Source organism: Oryctolagus cuniculus, chromosome 5, assembly GCF_051225735.1.
Source record: "Oryctolagus cuniculus isolate XC-2025 breed Fujian yellow rabbit chromosome 5, ASM5122573v1, whole genome shotgun sequence".
NCBI lineage: Eukaryota > Metazoa > Chordata > Mammalia > Lagomorpha > Leporidae > Oryctolagus > Oryctolagus cuniculus.
Window position 1 is genome coordinate 61537455 of NC_142871.1, and position 25304 is coordinate 61562758.

Sequence of the window (25304 nt, forward strand, 5' to 3'; positions counted from 1 at the left end):
ATAAGCCATTGCCCTCTGCACTGGTCTCCCATATGGACACAGGTTTGAGTTCCAGCTACTCTACTTCTGATCCAGCTTCCTGCTAATGGCCTGGGAATTCAGCAGAAGATGGCTGAAGTATTTGGGCCCCTACACCCATTTATGAGACCTGGAAGAAGCTCCAGGTTCCTGGCTTCATCCTGGCCCAGCTCTGGCTGTTGTGGTCATTTGGGGAGTTAGCCAGCAGATGGACCACCTCTCTCTGTCTCTTCCCCTCTTTCTGTAATTCTGCCTTTCAAATAAATAAAATCATTTTTAAAAAAAGATACATGAAGCATGCACCCTTGATCTGAGGAGACTAACAAAGCAGTCATGAAGAAAGATTTGTGAGTAAAAATTACTGTAATACAATGATATAACTATTTTCATAAAAATATTAGTACTTAATCTATAAGATGCTGCTCCTAATTAATACCCAAAATGGAATTCACTGTACAATTTTACTTTACAGAAATATTTTATGGAGTATTTATTCCATGAAGCTAGAGATAAAGATCCCATGCGGGCAGGAGTTTGGCCTAGCAGTTAAGATGTCAGTTATGGGGGCCAGCATTGTGGCACAGCAGGGTAAGCCACACTTGAGACGGAGTGACAGTTCAAGTCCCAGCTGACCCACTTCCTATCTAGCTCCCTGCTACTGTGCCTGGGAAAGCAGCAGCAAATGGTTGAAGTACTTGGTCCCCTGCCATCCAAGTGGGAGACTTGGATAGAGTTCTGGGCTCCTAGCTTCAGCTTGGCCCAGCCCTGGCCGCTGGGGCCATTTGGGGAATAAATCAGTGGATAGAAGATTTCTCTCTTCCTCTTTCTATTACTATTCTTTTCTAACAAATAAATAAATCTTGAAAAGCTAAATGATGCCAATCAAGATTCTCATGTGCCACATCGGGAGTTGGATTCCTGGCTTCGGTTCCTGATTCCAGTTTCCTGTTAATGTGCACCCTGGGAAGCACATTAGGTAATGGTTCAGGTAGTTGTGATTCTGAAATCCTTGTGGGAGACCCGGACTCAGTTCCCAACTCCTGGCTCTGGCCACTGGCTTTGCAAGCATTTGGGGAGTGAGCCAGAGGACAGGGGACACTCTTGCTCCTTTGTTCTCTCTCTCTCCCTCCATTCCCCAGCCTCCCATCTTTCTCCCTCTCATTCTCTCAAATAAATAAATTTTTAAAAATGTTCTCAGGGGTCAGCTTTGTGACCACCTGCAATGATGGCAACCCCTTTGGGCACCAATTGGTGTGCCAGCTCCTCCACTTCCCATCCAGCTCCCTGCTAATGACCTGAGAAAAGCAATGGAAGATGGCCCAAGTACTTGGTCCCTTGCCACCCATGTGGGAGACCTGGATGAAACTCCTGGCTTTGGCCTGGCCCAGCCCCGGCTATTGTGGCCATCTGAGGAGTGAACCACTGGATAGAAGATCTCTTTGTCTCTCCCTCTCTCTCCGTAACTATTTCAAGTAAATAAATAAATCTTTAAAAAGTTTTTTTCTCAATCCCATGGCTTCCATCTCAAAGTATATACCACCAAACGCATCGCCATGCCCATGGTGAACATCCATTACCCAGTGATGTGAGCAGCTTGCCTCCCCAAAGGACTAAACTTGCCCACACTCCAAGAAATACACTGTTCACATTTAGAGTATTTTTACCCATGAGAGCAAAAATCTTGACTTACTTTAAAATTTTAAATACCATACATACTTTTCATCTGGCCGCAAAATGCTACAGTAAGAATCAGGGCGGTTGACAAAGAAACCTGTTTTCTTCACCACACTTTCTGCAATGACGTTCAGTCGATCAAGAACGTTACACAGCTTGCTGAGGGGAGAAGGAAGAATGAGAAGAGAGAGAAGGACCCAATTTCTAATACACATTACTAACATCCACAGCACATAAAGCCCATAGTAATGGCAGTCAGCGATTTCATTACTTAAAACTCCTGGAACACTGTAATAGCTAATGTCCAGAATACAGTATATACTCCCCAACTAACATTTGATGCAAAAGGGACAGGAAGGGCCTGGAACTTAATGTCAAATACTGGCAATCCCTCATCTTGGCATGGGATATCCCTTCAGGACTTTTTCTAAAGTCTTTCACTCCCCAGGAGTTGGCAGTCAAGTCAACACACATTCATGAGATGAAGAGGAAACTGGAAAATAAATTATTATGAATGATAGCAAGCATAATCTAGCTACTCTCCGAGAAAGTGTATGTGCCTATATCCAAATACATAAAAGGATCAGGAAAACGAACAATGAGATAAATACAAAATGATACAGGAGCTTTTAAAAACAAATAAACCTAATGCTTGTTCAATGCATGGAGAATCAGTAAAAAGACAATGCGAGGTCTGATGATAGAGATCCCCTAGAAGGGATGAGTTCTGAATCAGATCGAGAAAGAAAAAAGTGATGGCAAACAAGAGGCACCAAGGTTCAGGGACGGGACTCTGGCTGCTCCATCTGGGGTCCAGCATAAAGACTAGGTTTTTCTGGAAGAGAGTATTCCTGGGAATAAAAAGTTACTGCTTCCTGGAGCTAACCAGGTGATGAGGCTTTAACATCACACTAAGGAGTTTAGATTTACTGTGCACAATAGGGAGTTACTGCCAGTTCTTCCTTGAGAGAGAGAATCTGAAAGTGGTACCTGGGAACAAGTGTTTAAACCATGAGATGGGATGAAACAGAGAGTGACTACTCTAACGCCTTTATGGACCAGCGGTAGAGATGTTCTGAAGTGACCAGGTATGTCAACAGAATTCACAAAAGGGACAAATGGGAGGCAGAGAGAGAGTCTGGTCGATTCATTTAAGCACTTGACTTGAACTGCTCCTCCACAGCTCCATGAAGGAAATTAAAGCAGCACCATTTACTTTATTGCAGAGATCAACTTCCTGCTGGTTGTCATGATAAGAAAAGGAAACCATCGCAACCAGACAGGTGAGCACCGTTTACCTTTTGGTGTACTTGGCCATATCCCAAGGAATATAAACAATAGTGTGCTCGGGAGGCAAAAACTGATTCAGGTAGGTCACCGCAGCGACAAGCTCTTCACTCAGAATCCTCTCATGCTTTCTCTTCTCTCGTTCCTTTAGAACAGAGCAAACGTAAATCAGAGGAACAGCCTTTTAATATTTTTACTTTTCAGCTAAAGTAAGACAAAAACCCCACCTTGCATAACCTGAAATGAAACCTACCTACAAAATTAATATAAATGCAAATAAACAAACACTTCATTGAGTTAAAGACAACAGATAATGGGCTTTACAGAGCCAAGGAGGTCAGGTTTCTTCCTGGTAAACTTCTTCAGCCAGGAGAAGCCCAGTTTGTCCCAAACAGGCCTGGCCCACACTCTCCACACTCTACTTTGGGAAAGGAGACACCTCCCAGAGGACCAGGGGAAGGGACATCCCATCCAGGCAGCTGAAGGCCAGACAGGTCCCCTGGGTCTGGACAGACAGTTCCCAGACTGGCATGGCAGAGAATTCGTTCATAGCCTTCACTGACTTTTAAATTTGACTTGCAAAATACTCTGTGAGATAGCCAAGACAGGCACCTTCTTCCTTTTTACATTGCGGCCACATGAACTGAGGTTAAGAGGTGCTCGTGGGACTAAACCTTCCCTTCTGCCTCCCTGCTTGCAGCACTGGCCCTCATCCAACAGGCGCTAGTGCTTTACTGAACAGTGCTGTGGCTGGCATGTCAGCATTCCACTCACGAGCCACGTGGCCCTGGGTGAGCCTCTCCACTTCCTCACAGAAGCAATGGGGTGACAATATCATCTTCCTCACAGCACTGACGCAATATTTAAATGAGATCAAGCACAGCATCTGGCATGTGGTAAGTACTCAATAAATTTAGCTATTTTTATTGTTATCTGATCACTACTTGACTTAGAAACAAACAGAATAAATTCTGCAAGATTGACATGGAAATAGCATTAATTGCTGACACCAAAACAAGTCTGTGCTGTTTTCAGTCACAGAGATTGCTTTCCAATTACCACGAATTTAATTAGATAACTACTGTGGAAGCAAAAAGGGTACGTATTTTGCACAGCTGAATAAATCAAATGGAAGTATTTGATAAGAATTGATTGAGAAAGATGTTAAATTAAATCAGTTCAGGATGAAAACATATTTGGCTTATTTTTAATATTGGAGAAAATTAAATTATGTATGTGGAACTTTTCTTAAGAACACTTTAAAGTAACTAGGGAAATAAAGTTTTTTGAAATTCTGCTAGCAAATCTGTGGCTTCAGGAGATGAAAAGGTTACTCAGTCAGCCTTCCCTCATGGTGCTTTATGCATCTTGGTCCACAGTGAATCAGTGTTAATGGATTGCTTAGTCTACTTCCTTAGGACCACAGGCTCCTGTAGAGATCAAAGCAACACTTGAGGTACACAGGTGACTTTGCACATCATTTCAAAGAGTTCAGAGAGCCCTCTAACTGCCATCCATGGCCCCAGATGAAAACTCTCTGGTGTCCGGTTTGCACTCTATTCTAGGATGATTTCCTGTTGATTTCCAACAGCAGCACTGAAGAAGGCATATGCTGTTCTCTCCAAGTTGAATACTGTTCTCTTTCCGCTTGATCAAGCCCATGCCTCAAGGGAGCCTTCTCTATGGAACCCATGCTGGTTCATCCGCATAACTTCCCCAGTTCCTCTGCTAGTCTGAAGGCAGAAACTGTTTCACCAATGCCCTGGCACCCAGGAAACCCTCACAAACACTTGTTAAGTGACTGACTAAATAGACAACATGTTCCTTTGGTTTTGTAATTAAACTGAATTACATTTATGAAGCAACCTCTCAGAGTAATCTCAGATACTACTAGGTTGTTGGCCACTGCCACATCATAACATAACAAAATCTTTCTTTTTCGAACTCTCAGTAGCTTCTTGGCTGCTGACTGATCCTTCCAATTCACTTGGTTGCAATAGGCAGATAAAGTTGTTCAGTATCCCTGCTCTCCATCCTTGGCCTTTCATGTGGATGCCCACTCACATACACATGATCTGTGGAGCAGTGCACTCTGACAAGGAAACAGAGAACTTTGAGGCCAATGTCACCACCTGGTTCCTGAGTCACAAGGGTACCCCGATGTGTGCATCCAGCTCTTTGATCCTGTTACTATGTATTAATCTCCCCAGGAGTTCCCATGGCTTGTCAAGGGAGCTGGATGTAGCTCTAAGCTTTCTTCTCACAGAAACTAAGGCAGAAGTTTCATCCACACCTAATCCACACAAGGCAGTAAGGAGCCTGACACACAGACTCATTCTCCTGCCTTGGAAACATGCAATGGATTCCTCAGTACACAGGGAAGAGGCCATGTAGAATCCAAGGCCAGAGGACAGTAGCTCAGACATCGGGGACACAGGGAGCCATCATACCAAGCTAATCTGCACACTTTCCTCTGGAGAGAAGTGAAGCACAGCTTGTTAACCCCCTTTGTGCTGCAGAAAAATGCGTTTGGATCTCATAAGTGACAGAAAAACACATCATACCTTCACTAAATTCAAGATGATGATGGGGGAGCCGAACCTCTGAAGCATCTGGTCAAAGTGAAGGGCGGCCACGTGTGCAAACGGGTCTGCCTGATCCACTGAGGAGGGAAGAGGGGGACAAGCGGCAGACGGGAACTTACACAGAAGCATGGGGGGGTTATTTCTTGATGTCTTAAGAAACACAACTCAACTAATCTAGTAGCTTCACTTCCCAAATTCCTCACTGGACCATCACTCATCACTCATTTATTAACTTTGAATGAGTCTTAGATTCTCAAAGTGAAGTATAAGTAACTTACTAACAGTCAGAATTAAGCATACATCTATTGCATAAATAGTAGAAGTATTTCTTCTAAATTATCTAGTTTTCAGGATTAAAATCCTGTTGCAACCTAAGGATTTATGAGATTTTTGTGACAACAATTCTTTATCTCTAAATGTAAGCATAGAAAAAATACTGTTCTACGCACATGTAATGGGCGGCTTAGGCATCATAGTTGAAATATCCTGAGACCAGTATAAGGGAACTGATCCTCTAACTTGCACATAAGAAGAGTAACTTCCAGCAGTAAAAGACATCACAGAAGCATCACAGAGTATTTGTTCAGTCTCCACTTCATTTGCAACATCACCCTGGAAAGAAAGGTACATTTAAAGATGGTCTATGTTCTTTAGAATTTTTTTAATGGAAAAAATTTCAAGTATACAATGAAATTACAATTCCTACTCATCAAAGATCTTAAGAAAGGTAAATACTGTCAATATTCAATGTGTACATTAGAAAAGCAAAACCATTAAAATGCAATAAAGGAAGGTAATTAAAAGTAGCAGGGAATACACTGTGGGGAGGGAATCAAATTAAGTAGCTAATAATGCAAGTAGAAAACAGAACAGCTTGGCTGGCATAAATGGTTGGGGAAGAGAGAAAAGAAAAATAATTACATGAAATTAGACAAAAGGTGAGGAAAACCGGACTACCAGAATTCAATTCTGAAAGCCAAAAAGGAATGATGGCACAAAGGAATGAGATTCAAATAACACCTAATGAACAGAAGGGAAGGGAGGGCTTTGAGACAGCATTATCTATAAAACCATACATGGATATGACAGAGAATAATTTTAGATGCATTAATAACATGTCTGTTTGATTATCCAGTGAATATTCAAAAGCAAATAAGAGAGTGGCAAAAATTCTGACTTTTCTTAAAGTACCAGCTATAACAATTTTCATTGTTGATACAATTTTAAGAACAATATTGTTATTTTAAGTCAGGGTCAAAACTCAATGCCTCATTCAATCTGTCTGTTCAGTCACACATCTGCTCAAGACTCAGGCTGTCTATTGCAAATAGAGATGGCAGGCTCAAAGCAGAGGACATGGCTGCCGCAGGATGGGTGGATTTTCACGCTCGTTTTCTGGTAGTGAATGGTAAAAGGAATCTGGGCAACAAAGGGAAGAGCGCAAAGGTTTTCCCAGGCTTTGTTCTACTCTGCCTTCTCAGAAATGCCCTTCCACGGACAAGTGCTGCCTTCTGCTTACTCCTTGGGTGAAGATGTTTTATCTCTACATTGCAATTACATTTTCATATATAACAGAAACTGCTCATCCTACAAAACATTAGACATTTCTAAATTCCCTAAAACACTGCCTAACTCTAGGAGAGCCAGCTTCTCAGAACACCTGTAGATTAGTCATATTTCTCCTAAGTTGCAGCTACTCTGGAGAGTAATTCTTGATATTGTCCCATACTGAGACTACTTAAGATTCCACACTGCTTTATCTATGATAGTCTAGCTGATGTAAAAGGTTACTTGTCAGCAGTAATCCTGCTTGTCATCTTACCTCACAGTTTGCACCTCTCTTGAGAAAGCGGGTTCCAGCAAACTTACTGGATCGTCTAGCTATTAGAGTGACATACACTGGTCGTCCATAGATCAACAGTTCTTAGAAATCAAGTTAAGTTGTTTAGCATTAATGGTTGTCAGATAAGATGAACAGAAATACACATTTAAGTATATATGGTCCAATGAACTAAAGAACACCAAAAGTTCCACCAAAGAATGGGAGAGCATTGGGTCATGCAGATATGAATGCCCTACCTATGGAATGGTTTCTAAGAATTTCAGAGGAAATGGTAACCAAGTGCACAGTTACTGGCCAGGGGATGACCTGTCCCTCCTTTGTAGCCATGCATAGGTTGTGAACAAGTACACCTAATCCTCCTTTAGTATTTAGAGACCATACACCTCTCAGAGAGCTTGTGCCATTTAATGGGATGTATAAAACATGAAGTAACATGTAATACTGAGGGAGTGGAGCAACTAAAGGGAGCCAGTGCTGTGGTGTAGTAGGCTAAGCCTCCACTTGTGGCACCAACATCCCATATATGCACCGGTTCATGTCCTGGCTGCTCCTCTTCTGATCCAGCTCTCTGCTGACGGTCTGGGAAAACAGTGGAAGACGGTCTAAGTTCTCAGGCCCCTGCACTGCCGTGGGAGACCCAGAAGAAGCTCCTGGCTCCTAGCTTCAGATCAGCCCAGCTCCAGCCATTGTAGCCATTTGGGGAATGAACCAGCAGATGGAAGACCTCTCTATCTCTCTCTGTCTGTCTGTCTTTCTCTCTCTCTAACTCTGCCTCTCAAATAAATAAATAAATCTTTCTAAAAAAAATAGCAATTGAAAATCTGAACACTGAATGAATTAATGTCAACTGCTTAACCAACATACATCTTTTTCATTAGTTAGGTCATCTCTATTTAACTTTCTGGGCCATAATCTCATCTTCTGTGAAATGGAATAAGTAATAATAGAGTAGTTATAGGTTGAGTTTCTCTAATCTCAAAATCTAAAGTTCAATATGCTCCAAAATCTAAAATGTTTTGAGGATCAGTATGATGCCACAGGTGGGAACATCCATCCCCGACCTCATGTGATGGTCACAGTCAAAATGTAGGCAGAATATAAATACCATATAGAACTACCTTCAGACAGTGTGTATAATATAGTATATATAAAATATAAATGATTTCATCTTTAGACAATGGTCCCATCCCCCAAACAGCTCACTATTTATATCCAAATAATCTAAAATCTCCCCCAGAAAATTTGAAATCTGAAACACCTGTGGTCCCAAGCATTTCAAGTAAGGAATACTCAACCTGTACTTCCCCTAGGTGGCTAGGAAGACCAGATAAAGTAACACGTATAAACCTCTTAGTGCCTTGCCTGTAGTAAATGTTCAATAAATAGCAATTACTCTTATCATCAAATAGATTCCAGAATTCATTAAATGCTTGATAACCAGGGACTAGAGTCATCATTTAAACTAATGAGCTTTAAAATTATAATCTATGATGATGCTCATTATTGTAAATAACAAGCATTTATTATGCTTAATACACACCAGGTTCCGAGCTGGCTACTGGAAATATGAAACAATCTAGAACTACCGTTTAGGAGCAGCCTCTAGACACTAGCACATTCCTTTTGGTATTCTTGGTGGTGAAAACCCTGTGTTTTTCCCAGGTAGATTTTATTTTTGGAAAGACAAAAGTCATTCAGGGCCAAATCTTGCTATGCAGTGAACGATCAAGCAGATAACCTCAGTCACTAGCTGGAAGTGACTTTAAAGCAATGAGCCTAATTCTCAAACATGGCACATGAATCTCACTGCTCCTCACATCAAAACCCTGTGTCTTCATCTAGCCTCTCCTCTCCCACAAGTGCCACAAGGTAGGCAGTACTTCCGCTCTCCAAGACTAACCTCTCCGGTTGTGCCCTCTGATTCACTCTCCCCAAATGCTCTGGCACAAGAAAACTTCATAGTGGTTACTCACACTCACCCACTCAACAGTCTTCCAACAATCACTCCTTTATAGTTCTTACCAGAGGCCTTTAAAAGTCTATGATACAAGGAAGAATATCAACTAGAAAACATGCAGGCTGCACAAATGTCCTACATGTCTCCAAAAGTGATGGAGAGACGTAAATTCCACTGGGAGATAGTAAACACTATCTTCCTAAGTCTTGTAACACAACAGCTCTTCACTAAAAGGTTCCAAAGTAGCTGGAAATGAAATGCAAACTGAATCTATAGAAGGGAAAAAAAATTTTAATCAAACTGAACTCAGCATCTTAATCCAAGGCTCCACCTGTAACTCTTCAATCTACTACGCTGGCTTCAGTACATTCCTCCTGAACCACTGCAAGCTTTTCCTTACTTGTGTCCCTTGTTCTAGTCTCATTTTACTCAACCCAACTTGAAAATAGCTGTCAACTTAAGCTCCCTAAACACTACTTTGAATATGACATCTTCCTAAACAAAAAATTTTAAAAGTTTTAGCACCAAATCCAAAGTTCTTACTTAGCCTGACCACCAAGGCAAGCTGGTGACTGGCAGTCCTTCGACCTTCAACTTCCACCACCAATCTCCTTCTCACTGATCATACACAAGCCAAGTACAAGTTCTTTTCTACCTCTACCCTCGTGATGCATCCCACCCCAGGATTTATCGCTCTCTCTTTCCCTCGTTCTCTCACCTCACTGCTACGGTCTGAGGTCTGTTTAGGGCCCAGGCCAAGCCCTACTATTCTCATGAGCCTGTCCCATCCTCCCCACCTGCACGTGGTTCTGCTCCTGCTCCCAGATAAGCATGACCCTGGCTGTGGATGTCACTTACTATGCACTTAGCACTGTCTTCCTTGTTATTTATTAATCTTTCTGAATGTCTTCTGCCCAAGTAGTCTGTATTCCTCTTTGTATTTCTACTACATGGCATCATCGGTAAGTTTTCCTTGTGGGGCACCTGAAGTGATAATTATAATCTCATGATCTGTATGTAGCTTTCTACATATTAGTACAGCATGAGTTTAACAATAAGTATCTTAAGTTTTACACAAAGGATACTTGACTGCCCGCAGAACCCATGAATAATGTACAAGAGCCAGTCACGATGCACAGTGTTTTTAATTATATCCAGAAGTTCACCATTCCACACATACTTCATATAAGGCTCACTGCAGATCCCAAATACACCTGAAAAATAAAAGTTAGTATCAGAAAGAGGAAGAAATTGGTTGGAATTCAACTCATCTTTAAGTTCTCAGACTTCTGTCTTTAACTTCAAAATGAGATGCCTCATGAATCGCACTATTGTTAATTCCACATGTATCACTCAGTCAGCACTCAGAACACTGTGGTAATTCTGTAGCTATGGAATAAACACGTTTTCTGATGTGTGAGAGTTTTCAACTGAGGAGAAAAGGAAGCCACAGGGAAATGAAGGACACGTGTACAAATATATTAACAAAGCCAAGAGACAGCATAGAGTACTGTGGTCCAGGGAACGCAGTTGTGGGTCACAGTGCATGGTCAATGTCCTTGCTCTGCCTCACGCTGGCAGGGTGACCAACATGACTGAGAGTGTTCTTTACTGCCTTACAGCCCCTTTCTCCTCACCAGGACCTGTACTGTACGGTTGTTATACGGATGAAATGGGTTAATAATGCACATTTAGTGCTTAGAACAGGCCTGATGCAGTAATAGCCCCATAAGTGGTAGTTATTAATATATCAGGCCTTTTCTATTTGAAAAAAAAAAATCCATTTCATCAAATGTGATTTCAGTATATCCAAATATACATAAATTATTTTTATGAAATGTATATGAAGTGAAAAATAAGAAATAAGCATATTTATAAGATTAGGCTGAAAAGATTATTAAAGTTCTAGATGTTATCCAACGTGATTTTTTTGTTTTCTCAAAACTGATCTGTGAAGAGTGTTTATGACAAATACTCTTCAATTTGATTCACAAAAGCTGAACTTTCCCTGACCTTTCCACACATTGCACAACAGAATGAAAAACACAGAAGGCGTTAAAATTCAAGTGTCTGAACCAGGCAAATTCACGTGATCCAGATGATCTCTGAGTAGGAAGGATGCACTGGCTGTGGCCGTAGGTTCAGGGATAACCAATCAAGTAAATTTACAAGGGCCTAGGGCAATGCCAGGGATGCTATTCAGTTGAAGTAACAGCCTTCTTAGAGTGAAACACAAGGCACTAAGACAAAAACAGCCTCTTCTGAGTGGTCTGCTAGGACAAATATCCTGGGTCCACTTTAGATAGGGTTCTACCTCTGTAGGCACATCTTCACCACAGTCATTTAAGCTGCATGGGGAAAGGAGCATAAAGATACCACTGACTTACTACATTGACAGCTCAGTTCAACAAAAGTCCCTGAACTTCAGCTTGCAAGGATTTCTTCACAACACCCACATGAGACACGTCTCTTGCTTCGTTGTTTTAGACCAACCTAAGGAACTGGTGATCAAGGTGCTGAGAGAGGGGGGCAAAGGCAACGTGTATCTGGTTTTGTGCAGGATCTCCAGGGGCAACCCGCAGTCCCACAGGGATTCTACAGTGGTCCTGATAGAAGCAGGGTCCAGCTGGGACCAAAGCAAGCAGTGACAGCCTCTGGCCTGCTGTACTGATGGCCCTGGACATGGGCCACATTAACTTAGGCCTCAGTTCCCTAACCAAGCTATTCTGCTAGAAAACAGGCAGTGTTTTTATGAGGAGTAGAGAGAGGTTTTATATGTTAAATGTCTAGCAAACAATAGGTAAGCCATCGTAACTTTTCTCCAAAACTTGGGCCACGCTGAGCTGGTCTCTAAGAAGGACAATGAGATGGTGTATATTCTCTAATATCCAAAAAGCATAACAAAATAAACAAACATGAAAACAATTCTCCATTTAAACCTCACCAGAAGTCTGGACTTGAATGCATTCCACAAAAAAGTGCACGAATAATTGCTGGAAAATGTCAGCATACAATTTTCTGGCTGGCCTACCAATGAAATCATACGGTGACTAATGATCTCTATAAAAATAAATTGGTCAAGTTCATGCACCCAAAACAACCCTGGTAGGGATAGAGAGTAATGAGCGATAGAGAAATATGAGGGAAATGTGGGTAAATTTAATGAAATGTCATTTCATGGAGCCCACGTTAACACACATTAAATATGCTGAAAACCACCTACCGCTTCCACCCTGTGTAATTAACCCTTCGTCTTCAAAGATGTCAAAACTCTCTTGGCGAGTCTGGGTTGTTTCTGACTTTAACATCTCCAGGGGCATTCGCAAGACAGTGAGATTATACTGAAGTGAGTGTGATAAATCATAGCTGTAACTGAGAACAGAATTGAAATTTAAGAAATAAAAGAGCAAAGTACATTTCACAGTCTTAGATCCCATATGGAATTAAAACCTGTGAACTAAATTACTTAGCACCTGTTACTTTACTTGGATGCAGTACTGTTTAAACAAGTGCTGTAAAACAGCAGAATATTAACGTAAGTGAAAATTATAAATTCATTTCATGTCTTAGGCATTCGCATAACTAGAAATACATGATATGATCTGGGTGACCTACATTCACTGATCTGTACAAGGTGGATTTCTTGTTTCATACTGACATAAATCTTGTGCAAAGAGGTCATACTTTCAGATGTATCTGCATGAGGTTTGATAGATACAATATCCACTGCAACAGTGTATGGTGTTATACCCTTGTTTACCCAAAAACAAAAATAATTCTATGAGTTATTAATGGTGATATCATGAGTGACTACAATAACACAAAAATAAGAAAATAACATAGGCCACTGCAGTGAAACATGGCTTAGGACCATAAATGCCCTTTCCAAAATTCTTTTTTTTTTTTTTTTTTTTTTTTTTTTTTTTTGACAGGCAGAGTGGACAGTGAGCGAGAGAGACAGAGAGAAAGGTCTTCCTTTGCCGTTGGTTCACCCTCCAATGGCTGCCGCGGCCGGCGCGCTGCGGCCGGCGCACCGCGCTGATCCGATGGCAGGAGCCAGGAGCCAGGTGCTTTTCCTGGTCTCCCATGGGGTGCAGGGCCCAAGCACCTGGGCCATCCTCCACTGCACTCCCTGGCCACAGCAGAGAGCTGGCCTGGAAGAGGGGCAACCGGGACAGAATCCGGCGCCCCGACCGGGACTAGAACCCGGTGTGCCGGCGCTGCAAGGCGGAGGATTAGCCTAGTGAGCCGCGGCGCCGGCCCTTTCCAAAATTCTAATAATCTCTTTGCAAATAAAATTTCTTTGGGCCAAAAATACCTGCTATAATTCTGATTATCACATGATTAATAATTTTATAAGTATTTCTAGCTATATGTTTTTAGTGCAGAATTTCAGAAGGTATATGTTAGGTTTATGCAAATGTGTTATTTAAATATTTGAGTCATATTTTAAGATAGTTACAATTTCATCTGTGAAGTTGCATTATTAAATTATTATTTCTTCAATTTATATAATTTGATTAAAATTGATTTCTGTATCATCTGTGAAATTCAATTTTACCACATTTGCTGGATGGATTCACTTTAATAGCCTCTAATCTCAAAGGGATGAAAATTGTATTATGAAGTTTGTTTCTAACTTTTAACAATCAATTCTTCCTATTTAAAACATTTGCTTTATTCTAGTTGAGTCTGCAATTTGTCACAAAAGCTCAGGGACTTGGGCTTCATGTGTCTCAGTTTTGTCTGTACCCCCATACTGAGTAGTAAAAAGTAGTATAGCCTTTTCATAGTCTACTCATAAGACACAAAAACATTAACCTACATATTTTTACTTATGGGATAACTTGAACTCAGTATGGGAGTACAGACAAAACTAATAACTCACAGATGTTGCAAACACAAAATGAAGCCTTCTGCAAAGTAAGGAGAGACAAAACAATGGAAATACACATTAAAGAAATACTTGTGGAAGTGGAAATCCTTTCTCTAGGAGCTCTTCTCCACTACCATTGTTTTTAAGGATTTTTATTTATTTCTTTGAGAGGTAGAGTTACAAAGAGAGTGATAGAGAGATCCATTCTCTGGTTCACTCCCCAAATGGCTGCAACAGACAAAGCTGGGCCAATCTGAAGCCAGGGGCTGGATCAGAAAAGTAGCAGCCAGGACAGGAATCTGTGTCCATATGGGATACCGGTACCGCAGGCGGAGGCTTAGTCTACCATGCCACGGCACTGGCCTCTCCACTTCCGTTAAAAGAACTTCAGTTTTACCTCAGTGACAACATAATACACTCTACATTGAGAAATGTCAACTATATTAATAATTGAAAATAAATTTCTTAATGCAAAGTGCCCTGTCTGTCTATAACACTAATAGCAACAAATGCTCTGGGTCCTCTTTTAGTCTTTTATGACTCGAGTCCTTATTGCTGCATGCTGTTTTCTCCTCTATAGCTTAGATATTATAGCTGGTGGAGTTTTCCACCTGTCACAGTAACTGTATCCACCAGGCCTACATATTGGTCATATCAATGGAGGTGTAATACTTTATCATAACACTCAATCTTAATTCGCTTGCCTTTTCCTCAATTATTGACATTTGGGTTGTCCCTGGATTGGCCTGTTTGCTTATTTGAGCTATCACAGACAGAGAAGGCACAAGTATCTCTTTACTAGCAAATTCATATTTTCCCTCCTACTTGATATTTTAGGAAATGTTGCCATAGGAGCCTAATGCTACATTCCTATCCAGGAAAATTATTAATTCACAATGCCACCAACAGTACATTGGTATTTTGAAACAGTTATATTCTTTTTTGAGCTTATTTTTACTGACTTTTACTGGATTATTAACTGAAAATTCAACTGTGAAACTGTTACGAGGTTACATGTGAATTTCATTTTTGTACTTAAAAATTCCAAAATGAGAATATTTCTTTAAAATACATTAAATTGTATCCAAGATAAACATGATTTTTATAGTGACACTAAATACTCTTTAATTTATCTATTTGGATTTTCATGTATCAGACTTTTAAAAAGAACAAATAATTGTGTTTTTATACTTTTAGATGAACTAATCTATCTTATTTTTAAAAATAGAGTAAAGTACTATTTGTATGCTTTGATTTTATTTTTGCCCCCTGGAAAATAATATAAACATTTCAGGGATCAAGAGGAACAAAACCAAACTCACTCACCTGAAGTAAAAATTGCTAGACAGGTCCACATTTTGAAATATTCGAAGATACCTTAAGAAAAAAAAGCAAAGCATATTACATTCTTACAATACTCCAGGCTGAGCATTCCTAATCAGAAACTCTGAATGATGTTGAAAACATTTCAAGTTTTAGAGCATTTTAGATTTCCATATTTTTACATTAGGGATACTCAGCTGATAAAATCTATGCAAATATTCCAAAATGCCCAAAACTCCAAAACCTGAAGCTCTCTGGTCATAAGCATTTTGGGTAAGGGATACTCAAATTATTTTATCTTTCGCAATTTAACATAAGCTCATTTACACATTTAGATGACAGGGATTTCATCTGAAACAGCTCTGAGTCTGTTGATGGTTCCTTCAGAAGCCCTGAACTCTAGAGCTTGACCAGTGGGAGGCAAAGTCATGCCTTGGGCACGTATGGGACACTTACATTGTGGGCAAGACAAAAGCAAAGCCTGCCTTTGCTATTGTGATGTGTTTGGTCAGTGTGCTGAAGATGAGAGGAATATAACACAAGCAAAATGTCTGTTGGAAAGCTTTTCAGTGGAAAGGAATGTACAGAATAAAAAAAAATCCATGTACTTACCACTCAGGATTAATACACGTTCACATTTTTGTACATTCAGTTCAACTCTACTAAAATGATGACATAACTAAAACATGATTTCAAAGGTTAAGATCCCTGTTAGAACCTAGAAGCCACCACTTTCCTGGTATTGGTAGGAGTCCTCCCAGGACACATGCCCCCTAGCTTCACACCACAGACAACTCTAACCAATGTGTAGGGGTCGGTACTGTGGCACAGCAGGTTAAGCCACCGCCTGCAACACTGGCATCCCTTATGGACACTGATTCATGTCCCAGCTGCTCCATTAGCTCTTTGCTAATGCACCTGGGGAAGCAGCAGGTGATTGCCCAGGTCCTTGGGCCCCTGTCTTTATGTGGCAGACTTGGATGGAGTTGCAAGTTCCTGGCTTTGGCCTGACACAACCCTAGCTGTTGCTGCAATGTGGGGAGTGAACCAGTGCATGGAGGGTCTCTCTCTCTGTGTTTCTACCTCTCTCTCTGTAATTGCCTTTCAAATAAATAAATAAATCTTCAAAAAAAAGTTTTTTTAAATAAATAATACATAGCATTACATTGTGTGATTAGAATATCTGTGTAAGGATGGGTGTTTGACCTAGATGTTAAGATGCTGGTTAAAACGTTCCTGTACATATTGGAGTACTGAGGATCAACTTCTGATTCTACCTTCTGACTCCAGCTTCCTGTTAATGTGGATCCTGAGGGGCAGGGAATGAGGGCTCACATAGCTGTGTCCCTCCCATTCCAGCTCCTAGCTTTGGCCAAATCCAGCTGATGCAGGCATCTGGTGAGTGAATTAGCAGATGGGAGTGTGCTCTTGCTCTTGTTCTCTCTCTCTTTCTAATAAACCAATACAAATTTTTTTAAAAAAACTTTTATTTAGTAAATATAAATTTCCAAAGTACAGTTTATGGATTACAATGGCTTTTCCCCCACCCATAACTTCCCTCCCACTCGCACCCCTCCCATCTCCCACTCCCTCTCCCATTCCATTCACATCAAGACTCATTTTCAATTATCCTTATATACAGAGGATCAATTTAGTATATAGTAAGTAAAGATTTCAACAGTTTGCACTCACACTGAACATAAAGTGTAAAATACTGTTTGAGTACTAGTTATAGCATTAATTCACATTGGACAACACATTAAGGACAGAGATCCTACATGAGGAGTAAGTACACAGTGACTCTTGTTGTTGACTTAACAAGTTGACACTCTTGTTTATGGTGTCAATAATCTCCCTAGGCTCTTGTCATGAGTTGCCAAGGCTATGGAAGCCTTTTGAGTTCGCCGATTTCAATCTCAGACAAGGTCATAGGCAAAGTGGAAGTTCTCTCCTCCCTTCAGAGAAAGGTACCTCCTTCTTTGATGGCCCCATTCTTTCTACTGGGATCTCACTCGCAGAGATCTTTCATTTAGGTCCTCTTTTTTTTGTTTGCCAGAGTGTCTTGGCTTTCCATGCCTAAAATACTCTCATGGGCTCTTCAGCCAGATCCAAATGCCTTAAGGGCTGATTCTGAGGCCAGAGTGCTGTTTAGGACATTTACCATTCTATGAGTGTGCTGTGTATCCTGCTTCCCACGTTGGATCATTCTCTCCCTTTTTTATTCTATCAGTTAGTATTAGCAGACACTATTTTTAAAGTAAATATTTATGCAAATCATTTCAAATTTTGACTATTATCCTACAACTCTCTTCTCACTCAGTTTTTGAAATCTAGCTATGCTGAAATCTGTGGACTTAATTTGTTCATTTTAAGTGATGCTTGGTCATCATATGATACATATTTACTCATTCCTCTCCTGAGAGACCATTAGATCCCTCCTGGTTCTGCCACTACAGATATGTTCAGTGCTGCCAAGGAAGTCATGCATGTTTTCTTGGACACATGTCTAGGAGTTTCTCTAGGGCACATGCATATATATAGAATCACTGGGCTGTAGATAATACGTATTTTTCGATTTTGCCAGAATATGTCAAATTCTCCCAAGTGGCTAAAATAATATCACTCCATCTCATAGTGTGTAGCCCATTTATACTCATCATGTGCAACTAATTGCCTACATTGCTGCTGACAGCAAATATTTTAATTATTCCCAATCTGACTAATGAGAATGAAACGGTACCTCTTAAAACTGCATTTTTAGACTCAGAATCTTGTCTCTGCTGTTCCTCTTTTATATATATTCATATATATATGTGTATATATGTATATATGTATATATATGTGTGTATATATATGTGTGTATATATATATATATATATATAAACAGGAAGCTGGAGTCAGAAGGTAGAATCAGAAGTTGATCCTCAGTACTCCAATATGTACAGGAACGTTTTAACCAGCATCTTAACATCTAGGTCAAACACCCATCCTTACACAGATATTCTAATCACACAATGTAATGCTATATATATATATAGAGAGAGAGAGAGAGAGAATTAGTGTCACTTTTTTTTTTTGTTAAAGATATTTATTAGAGAAGTAGAATTACAGAGAGAAAGGTCTTCCATCTACTGGTTCACTCCCCAAATGGCCACAACTGCCAAAGCTGGGAAGATCTGAAGCCAGGAGCCAGGAGCTTCTTCCAGGTCTCCCACATGGGTGCAGGGGCCCAAGCACTTGGGCCATCTTTCACTGCTTTCCCAGGCTATAAGCCAAGAGCTGGATTGGAAGAGGAGTAGCTGGGACACGAACCTGTGCCCATGCAGGATGCCAGCACCACAGGTGGAGGCTTAGCCTACTATGCCATAATGCCAGTTCCTAACTCTTAACCATTTTCAGTTGGGCTACTAATCTTTCACTCACTAATCTGTAGAAATTCTTCATATATTCTATGATATGTTACAAATACCTGACTTCAGACTGCTGCCTATCTCCTGAAATCTAATTGTGAAGATATCTTAACCTTGATAGCATCAAATATATCATTGTTTCCATTGATTATAATTTTTTATTTTTCTGATGATATTCTCCATTGAGGGTCATAAAAATATTGTTTTTATTTAAAATTTTCTTTCTATTTCTAGAATTGCCTCTTATCACAGATTAGAATTTAATTTTGTTTCCAAATGGAAAACCAGCATTATTTATTCCCTCTTTCCCCCAACTATTTGTCATTCCTACTTTATCATATTCCGGTTTCCCACATAAAATACATCTTTTCCCAGATTTTCTCAACTCTGTTCATTGATCAATGTCAGTTCCTCTACCAGTAGCAGAGCAATCTTACTCTAGTTTACTATCTGATTACCTTAATTACCATAAATGTTACTGTCTGGTTGCACTGATACTGTCTCATTTTTCTTTTTTAAAACTGTCTGGATGATCCTTAGACTTTTGTTTTTTCATATGAATTTGTTTCTTGTATATCTGAGTCTCAGGTGCTCTTTTTTTTTAATTTTATTTATTTATTTGAAAGGCAGATGGAGAGAGAGAGTGCGTGCACGCGCTAGCACACACGCGTACTCCCTTTACTCCTCAAATGCTTGCAGCAGCTGGGCGTGTGCCAGGTCAGTAGCCAAGAATTCAATCCAGGTCTCCCACATGGAATATCTGGGAACCAGATATTCGAGCCATCACCTGCCACCTCCCAGGGTGCACATGAGCGGGAAGCTAGAACTGGAAGCTTAGTCAGGATTCAAATGTAGGCATGGTGATAGGGGAGGCAGGTGTCCCATGTGGTGTCTTAACTGACAGACCAAGTACCCACCCCTCCATATGAAGTTTAAAATCAGCCTGTCAAGTTCCATTTTTTAAAAATTCTCTTGGAATTTAGATTAGAATTACATTAAGTTGGTGAATTAAATCTGAAGAAAAGAGATCTTCATGATATTGAATCTTCTCATTCATGAACAAGGGACATGTTTCCAATCATTTAGGGATTTTTAAAAAGTCTTTTAGTAATGTTTTTAATATTCTCTCTATGATTTTATATGGCTTCTGTTATATTTATTTTCCAAGTACTTTATAATCTTTGGTGTTTTCTGAATGGGATCATCATTAAATTTTCAATAACTTATTGATAATGTGTAAAATTACCTTACTGGTTCTTATGTGCTGATCTTTACTTCAGTCACTTTTAAAAATTCTTCCACTAGTTCTGAGAGTTTGTAGATATTCTTGGATTTTCCAGGTATAAAATCATGCTGACTGAATGTCTGCCTATTTTTAAACTTTATGACTTATTTTTATATTTTATTGCATTATCTAGGGCCTTCAATACAATGTCAACTATTAGGAGTGATGGCAAATACTTGTATATTGTCCCTTACTTTAATTAAAGGTAACACTTTTAAAGTTTCACTTCTTTTTTTTAAGCTTTTATTTAATGAATGCATTTTTCATAGGTACAACATTAGGAATATAGTGGTTCTTTCCCCCATACCTGTTCTCCCACCCCGACTCCCATCCCACCTCCTACTCCCTATCCCATCCCATTTTTCATTATAGTTCATTTTTAGTTTAACTTTATATACAGAGGACCAACTCTATGCTAAGAGCTTCTAAAATAATTTTGTATGTAGGTTTTTAATGAGTATCATTTCTCCAATTAAGAAATTTCACTTAGATGCTTAGTTTGCTAAGACTTTTGACTACAAATAGCTATTGATTATTGCCAAATATATTTTCTACAAATATTAAGATGATCATACTTTTATGTGGCAAGATGCTCTAGTAAATCTTCTAGTGTTGATGCAATCCTGCATCACAGGGATAACCTCTACTTGTCATTGTATTATTTGACATTTTACCAAGTATCTTTATTTAAATGTATTGTTATATTATATAGTTTTATAAGTCTGTTGAAAGTATTTTTCTATCTAGTAATATTATTTTAGTCCACCTATAACAAACTATTAATATAATTGTATCTTATTTTGGATAACTTCCATTTAGTACACCGTATTAACCATAATATGATTTCATTCTTGAAGTCATTCAGATCACCACATAGCACAACACAACTGGCTTTACTATTCTCAGCTAAAGGATCCTAAGGGCAGAATTTGTGAATAATACAAACCTCTTCAACTTTTTCCCATCCCTTGGATTTGTAAAAGCTGGTCTGATTCACCTTTAATTGATGTCTTCCTGCGAGCCATTTGGGGTATTTTCCCCCAGTGGCTTAGTTAGTACAAGACAAATGTTTACTTTATCTGGTCAATTGTATTTATCCTAACCTGGAACAAATTATTCAACAACTATCTTCCAAATCGCCATCAGGGACAAAGTCACAAAGGTCCAGAAAGCCACTATCTAAGAAAGTCTCAACCAAAAGACCCACTCACTTTTAAATTGTGGCTCATGTATCGGAAAACACCATACAAGTATAGAGCACAGTTAAAATCGAAATCATTATGTATTATAAAAACTTATAAGTACACCTATGTTTGATTTTAAGCATTAAGACATTAAATAAATTGAACATTTATAATTTTAAATTTACCAGTTTTAATAATTTTTCCTTCCACATTCTCAAAGCTCCAATAACCGCCCCCCCAACTTTTGGAAGATTTCAGATCAACAGAAAAATTGCAACCAAAAAAAACTGTATAATAAACACCAGACAGTATGTCCTTCCTCTAAATTCACTGTAAAAGCTCTTAAAACATACACATACATTTTTCTCTTTAAATACACATTTTATTTTTCTCAATCATCTGACAATAAGTATCAGATATCACTTTACCAATATTCACAAACTATTCACAAATATATTCACAAATATTTTGGCATGTAGCTATCTATTACGAACAAGGACAACCTCCTAAGTGACTACAATACTATTATTATACCCCAAATTTAGTATTGATTCAATATTGTTAGAATCCAGTTCATATACAAACTGTCCCCAAAAGTGTCTTACAACTGTGTGTGTGCACGCGCACACATTTTAACCGAGGATTCAACAGAAATTTCCATGTTTTATTAATCATATCTGCTCCTAAATCTAAATCTAAATCTAAAAGCTGCTCCCTGTTTTTGATGACTCTTAGATTTTCTTAGGAGTTCAGGTGTGGGCCTGATATGGGATAGCTGGTAAGGCCACTGCCTGAGACACCAGCATCCCACATGTGTGGGGAGCAATCCGGACTAGACTAAGTTACTCGAATTAGGACTTATTCTATGCATCTGCTCTCCCACAATATGGCGCTGGGAGAGAAGTAAACAGCTTCCGCACAGCTGCCTCCAGTTCAACTGATAAACTGTAGGACTTGCTCCTGATTGGAGAGCAGCGTGCTCGGCGTGTGGGCAGCCGAGTTAGGATTGGCGGAGGAGGACTATAAAGGAGGAGAGAGACGGCATGCACCAGGAACATCTATGGGGAACATCTAAGGGAACCCGTGCAGCCCCCGAGAGAACCGGCCGGCGGTGTGCCGCTCCCCTGCGGAAGTGGGGAATGTGGCCAGGGGGAACTGCCCTTCCACGGAGGTGGAAGGGATAGTAGCCAACCCGGGAAGAACCAGCAGCAAACCCGGGGAGGGCCGAGCAGACGAAAGAACAGCGCAGGGTCCTGTGTTGCTCCTCCACGAAGAGGGGGAGCGACATAATGGTGCCGTGACTCGGATATGAAGCCTAGGCAGGGTTTAGTGTCGTTCCCCCATGAAGACGGGGAGCGACACACATGGGCCCCAGTTCATATTCCAGCTGCTACACTTCTGATCCAACCCCCTGCTAATAGCCTAGGAAAAACAGTGGAACATGGCCCAAGGGTTTGGGCCCCCGCCACCTACATGGGAGACCCAGATGATGCTCCTGGCTTCGGCCTGGCCCAGACCTGGTCATTGCAACCATCTGGGGAGTGAACCAGCAGATGGAAGAGCTCTCTGTCTGAGTCTCTCCCTCTCTCTCTGTAACTCTGACTTTCAAATAAATAATATTAAAATAAAGAATTCAAGTCAGCTGTCCTGCAAAAAAGTCCTACAATACCAATTTGCCTGATTATTTCCTCATACTTAGATTCAAGTTAATTATTTTTAGTAAGAAAACTAAGATCACTGCTTCATGTCAAGAAGCAAATAATGTCAGTTTTGTATCATTATTAGTGACAAGGTTGATCATTTAAGTATGTTTGCTTTTCTTTTTATTATAAAAATACTTTTTCCTTTGTAAATATTAAAGAGTTCAATAGAGTTTCATACATTAATACATGTGAATATTCTTCTTTGTGTGAATTCTGTCATGTATGCTGACATGTATTCCTGGAAAACATGTCCTTTTTATATTTAGTCAATTTAAAATGTTTCCTTCTGTGTGAATTTTATGACTACTGAGACTTGAATTCTGGAAAAATGTTTCTACACATTCTTTGCATTTATAAGATTTTTTTTTCCCTGTGAGCATGCTCTAATGAAAAATTAGTTGGGACTTCTGGCAAAATGCTTTTCCACACATATTACATTCATAAGGTTTCTCTCTTCTGTGAATTCTGATAGTTAATTAGGGCAGACCTGTGGCAAAATGATTTTCAACACGTTACAATCATGGTTTCTCCTTTGTATGATTTCTCTTACAGCTAATGAGGGCAGTCCTGGGGCAAAAGGGTTTTCCACAATTATTGCATTCATGAGATTTCTCCCTTGTGTGAATTTTCTGATGTATAATGATACTTGACTTCCAACGAAAGGCTTTTCCACATATATTGCACTTATAAGGTTTCTCTGCTGTGTGAATTATCTGATGTTTATTGAGGACTGAACTCTGGGAAAAGGCTTTTCCACACTCATTACATTTGTAAGGTTTCTCCCCTGTGTGAGTTCTCTGATGCATAATGAGATGTGACTTCCGATAAAAGGCTTTTCCACATTCATTGCACTCATAAGGTTTCTCCCCTGTGTGAATTTTCTGATGTGTACTAAGTTGTGAATTCTGGCAAAATGCTCTCCCACATATCTTACATTCATAAGGTTTCTCTCCTGTGTGGATTCTCTGGTGTTTAACGAGATATGACTTCTGATAAAAGGCTTTTCCACACTCACTACATTCATGAAGATTTTCCATTGTGGCAATGCTCTGGTCTTTAGTGATGTCTGACTTCTGGTAGATGCTTTTCCCACATTCAATGCACTCAATGAGATTTTCCCCTATGTGAGTTCTGTGGTGGATAGTAAGGCAGGATTTACAGCTGAAAGACTTCCCACAGTGCTTACATATATGGACAGTTTTCCCCATATGTGTTCTCTGATACATTGTAAGATCTGATTTGTAATTCAGAGATTCATCATACTCAAAAGATCCATGGAGATTCTCTCCTGCTTTTTGATATTTACTGAGATAGACATTTTTATGGAAATTTTTACTTTCAACCAGAGTTTTGTTTCCTGAAATGACAGTTGATTTATTAGAGGTGTGTTCCACACAAATCCTCTCACATTCAAAGGATAGTCTCTTCCTGTTATAGCATTTCCCTTGGCCACTGTGTTCAAAAGCCTGCTGTATATTCTGAATCTGGTGATGTTGACTAAGATGTTCCAAGTATTGGAGTGAGTTCCCAGTGACATTAGGTCCATGAGGTTTCTCTCCAGCTGGTATTTCATCAGGTCCCTTGAAAGGCTCTGGTTCAGGGGTTTTTCCACCATCCATGGTTCTGCTCCTTGTTCCAACTTGAAGATCACCTCAGGCTTCCATGATAATGGAATCTTTGTGAACAATTACTTTGACAGAAGTCTTCAGCACACATGAGAGAAATCACAGGAGAAAAGATACATGGATATAGATGAAAATTTTCTACCATAGGCCAGCTGTTATTATCAGAGAACTTACAGAGGAAAATCTCTACACATGCAATGGAAGTGGAAAATCCATTTACTCAAAGGCAATCTTCAGCAAAATTACTGAATTTTGCAAAGAATGCACTGTATACATGTATTGGATGTGAAAAAAAATGTTTTTGCAAATCAAACTTCAACAGATTTTAGGGTTTTCACAGGAGGAAGTAACAAGGTATGAAGACCTGCTATATGTTCTTCAAAATCATCTTCCTTTGTGTCATACAACCTGCATTTTTAGCTTCCCTACTGTGAGTAGGACAGTGGAAATGAGCTCTGCTTTCACATGTGAGTGTTAATAAATATTGCCTATAATATTTAAAAAAAAAAAAAAATACATGTGAATATTCTGTTC

The 25304-nt window shown here is 39.7% G+C and overlaps 1 protein-coding gene across 3 annotated transcripts in view; it reads right to left on the minus strand.

The window, feature by feature from the left end:
- Positions 1 to 25304, minus strand: part of FIG4 (FIG4 phosphoinositide 5-phosphatase) — a 125501-nt gene that overhangs the window by 67572 nt on the left and 32625 nt on the right. For all 3 annotated transcript variants that reach the window (XM_002714901.6, XM_089333823.1, XM_089333822.1), the window contains 8 exons: positions 15567 to 15617; positions 12588 to 12736; positions 10450 to 10578; positions 7387 to 7487; positions 6014 to 6176; positions 5544 to 5641; positions 2991 to 3124; positions 1735 to 1851 (listed from right to left, as the gene is read on the minus strand). In XM_002714901.6, coding sequence (XP_002714947.3) covers positions 1735 to 1851; positions 2991 to 3124; positions 5544 to 5641; positions 6014 to 6176; positions 7387 to 7487; positions 10450 to 10578; positions 12588 to 12736; positions 15567 to 15617 — 942 coding nt within the window. The remainder of the gene's footprint in view (positions 1 to 1734; positions 1852 to 2990; positions 3125 to 5543; positions 5642 to 6013; positions 6177 to 7386; positions 7488 to 10449; positions 10579 to 12587; positions 12737 to 15566; positions 15618 to 25304) is intronic.